At 44.3% G+C, this 3,998-nt stretch overlaps 1 protein-coding gene across 1 annotated transcript; it reads right to left on the bottom strand.

Moving 5' to 3' along the window:
• Window positions 1-148: 148 nt before the first annotated feature.
• LOC109953781 (integral membrane protein GPR137B-like) lies at window positions 149-2,565 on the bottom strand. The gene is made up of 2 exons (XM_020589242.1): window positions 1,663-2,565; window positions 149-1,581 (listed from the first exon to the last, which is right to left on the bottom strand). Exon 2 carries the CDS (start codon window positions 720-722, stop codon window positions 201-203), a length of 522 nt encoding a protein of 173 aa, XP_020444898.1. The 5' UTR covers window positions 723-1,581; window positions 1,663-2,565; the 3' UTR covers window positions 149-200.
• Window positions 2,566-3,998: the final 1,433 nt, after the last annotated feature.

Genomic DNA, 3,998 nt, shown 5'->3' with positions numbered 1-3,998 from the left:
CCGCGAGAGTCCAAATCCTATCACCTGTCCCGGCGTCACCAGTTTCACTGCTACCAGTTACAAGTGCTGGTCCACAAGAACTAGTCTACCAGTACCAGTCTCTGGTTTGTCAGTACTAGTACTGGTCTACCAGTACTGGCCAGATAGTGCTTTGAGTGTGCTGCAATGCATAGAAAAGTGCTGTACAACTATAAGACCATTTACTGGTCTACCAGTATCAGGTCCACCAGTACCACCAGTATTAATTTCTGGTTCACCAGTACTGGTCCACCAGTACCAGTCTGTGGTGCAGCAGTACCAGTAGCAGGGCCCCCCCTCACCTGTGCACAGTAGAGGTTCATGAGGCTGAGTGTGAAGAACTGCAGGCAGACGGGGAAGCAGTAGAGCAGCCAGTAGGCGAAGGGTCCGAGTGCATTTGCGGTCACGCAGTCTCTGAAGTAGAAGGAGAAGAGGAGGGCGCGCAGGGCGGCCCACAGCAGACACAGGAACAGGAAGGCCGTCTGGTAGCTGAAACGCTTGTGGCGGTACCGCAGCACCAGCCAGAGCTGGGCGTAGACAAAGGCGAAGAGCAGTGAGTAGAAGATGGTGTAGGCGATGGTCAGGCCCAGCTTCACATAGGGAGGGATGGCTGGTGTGATGGTGGGAGGAGGAGGGAGGTGGGAGCTGTTACCGGCATGCTGCTTGTCCTGAGCAGGGCCCCCCTCCATCGCCTCGCCATTCATTCTCCTGGCGTCCCCCTGCAGAGGGAGGTTAAAGACTGAGCATCAGCCTCCAACCCCCCAGTGAAGAGGAAGAAACGTGTCTCAGCTCATTATACGGAGCCTTCACATCCATCGACTCTGCTCCAGACACCCGTCTGATCCTCAGAGAGGAGGAGGAGGAGGAGGGGCGCCGCCCCTCTTTTTGCCGGTGCCTGGTGGAGAACCATTGGTGGCTGTCAGTCACATGGGCCAGCTCCCCAGCAGCTGATTGGCTGAGCAGGAGGAGGGATGCTGCAGAGAGGGGAGGAAGGTGGAGAGATGGATCTGGAAGGAGAGGATGGTAAACTGGGAACTGTGGTCCACTACACACACAGTTACAGCGTCGTAGCTGTGTGGTTACTGTCAGCAAATGGAAGTTTCCCTCTGAAAACTGTGTAGTTGATTTGAAGGTATGAACAGACGACTGAACCCATAAATACACATGAGAGCAAGTGAGTGGATCAATAATTCAATAATGAGAATGAACAAATGAATGGTTACTGAGTGAATCAGTGACTGAAAGAATGAATGAAGGAAATATTTACTGGTGAGTCAGTGTCACATCCATCATCTGAGACTGGAGCTGATCTGGTTTTAGTGAATGGTAAGTGTGGAGCCTGCTCTCAGTGTGACCCTAATCTAGCCCTGGCCTCCTCGTCCTCCTCGTCCTCCTCGTCTCTCTGCAGCTTCTGTGCCATTACATAACACAGGAAGCTGTGCAGCGCGGCTCCTCTCACCACAATGACGACAAAGCTCCACGCTCGGTTCCATGACAAACCAACAGGATTTGCAAACAACTCAGCGGGAGGACCGACTTCTGAGACCAGACACAGGGGCAAACCTTGGTAACCAACAGGATTTGCAAACAACTCAGCAGGAGGACCGACTTCTGAGATAGCAAAGACTAGACACAGGGGCAAACCTTGGCACCTGGCACATTTAAGTGTATGACTGACTGGCTAACAGGGTTTCTGCAGGTTTCATCAAGTTACATGTAAGACTAAGACCTTTTAGTGAACTTTGAATGCAGTTTAGGACCCACTGTACTTCCAGGGTGGGAATCGCCTCAAAGAAGGTAAAACTAATAGTTTGGGGGTTTCATTTGTTTTTCTTTCCAAAATACACAGATCAGAGGACATTTTGTTGATCAAAATCTTGGCTTCCCCATGTTCTTACATTGTTCTGTTGTCGTACAGAATACACTCAAATCAAAGCCGTTTCATTGACATTTCTTCTGTCATGTCTTCATTTGCATATTTGTCATGTTGGGAATCCAGTAATGTTACTTTAATATTATGACACTCGAATTAGGTGACATCACTCAGTACAGTTTTAACAGGTAATTAATAATTCTGTTGAATGTCAAACCTCCTGGTTTGTATGTATTTGTTTACTGAACTTGAGCATAATAATAATCAAACTGCTGTTACGTCATCTCTGATAACTACAAAGGTAAATGCATCACAGGATAAAGACGCTGACTCAGAACAACTTTGCAGTGACTCCTCTCTCTACGTTGACAAGTGGATCCAAACCATGGCAGCAACATGTCTCCCACAGCAGACCAGTCAGTGATCGCCTGACTGTAGGAGCTGATCCGCCAGCTGTTTGTTTTAGGCTTTTTCAGCATCAAAACTCACATTTCAGCTTGAACTTTTTATGCACATGAGTGGAAATTGGTTCTATAAACCACTTAAGAAGAAACTAAGCACTAGAAAGAGAAACTAGAGCCAACAGCATTGAAAACTTTGAATCCACTGACACAAAAAAGTTTAAGAAAGCTTTCCTGGCTGTAACAGTGCATGTTTTATTTGATTTAATCTTTCTATATATTATTTAAATACATTTGGTGTGTGTGCACTGAGTTTTGTCATTTTTAATTATAATGAACAAAAATGAGCAGTTTAGTAAAAGGGGTTTAAAAATAAATATTAAAAACAATTTAAATCTTCCTCTGTTCCCTATTTCTCCTGCTTTCTCTTGTATTCTTTCCAGTCAGAGGTGAGAGCTCACGTGTTGCCCCGTGGACCATGACCTGTCCACAGAGTCGTGCATTGCCATCATTGACTTCCCGTCACTTTACAAAATATTTTTCCCACTACAAGAAAATCAGCTATTGTATATGCTCATTATCTCACAGCATATATAGGGCAATGTATATTTATATAGTGTATGTTTTTATTTTGCCACTCTCCTTCCTCTCTTCCCATGTAGCTGCTTTTAAAGGGGATGAGAGGAGCTCATGGTGTTGGTCATGACTGAAACTCACCCTGACTCCACCTGCTTCGGCCTCACCTCCACCTTGCACCTAGCTGCACCTGGTTACAACAGGTTTGCACCAACGCCTGTGGTCAGCAGATTGGCAAAACTGTTCTGATCACATTTAAATGCCAGTGCAAGCCAATCAGTCCCATTACAAACACTATACAATTCTTCCATGATTTCCTTGCAGTAGATTATCACTTAGTGACAGTGTGTAACATTTACAGATCTTTAGTTTGCACTAGTTTGTATCAACAACCTCTGTACTCCCTTTTCTCCTACCCTGGAGAGACAACAACAGCTGGCAACATCAGTTTTTAAGCTTGTTTAAAATTTACTCAGTGTGACCCATTATGAGACTGTCCAAGAAAAAAATACAGCATTTGTCATTTCAGCATATAACTAAAAATGGCATTTGTGTACATTCGATGATCATTCAAAGATCTATGGACAGCACAGCTGGTCAGTCAGACCACTTACTGTTACTTTGGTCTTGACTTGAATAACTCATTGTGGCTACAACAGGAACATCAGTAACTCAGTCTGCACTGATCTGCGTATACAGGAACGAGGGATTCTATTCACCCCACTCTTTCTATTCATTAAATCCCTGCAGCATTTAAAAGCAGCAGGAAAGATACACCATGTTGATAAATCTGCAGCCTTGAGACGACAGACCACAGTGTCATATGTTTACCTTCATTAACCGTGTTTAATGCAGTAGATCTTTGACTAGAGATGTGAAACCCAGCATATACAGTGTATAATACTGTATGGCTTGACAATTCCCCTTTGTCCTTAATAAATAAATGTATTTACGTAGATTAGAACTGGCTTTCTCATGTCAACTGTCATCTTTTTTATTTCAGTAGATTGGTCAGTGAACTGAGAATTAATCTTGTAATTGATTCAGAGACTGATTCCTTAAACTGGTTTAATAACTCACATGTTAGTTAAGTGTAATTATTCCACTTTAAAGATACTTCAATTAATATT

The sequence above is a fragment of the Monopterus albus genome, unplaced genomic scaffold (assembly GCF_001952655.1).
Source record: "Monopterus albus unplaced genomic scaffold, M_albus_1.0 scaffold1314.1, whole genome shotgun sequence".
NCBI classification, from domain to species: domain Eukaryota; kingdom Metazoa; phylum Chordata; class Actinopteri; order Synbranchiformes; family Synbranchidae; genus Monopterus; species Monopterus albus.
The sequence above is the reverse complement of the archived record's forward strand: the minus strand, read 5'-3'. Positions and strand labels throughout refer to the sequence as shown.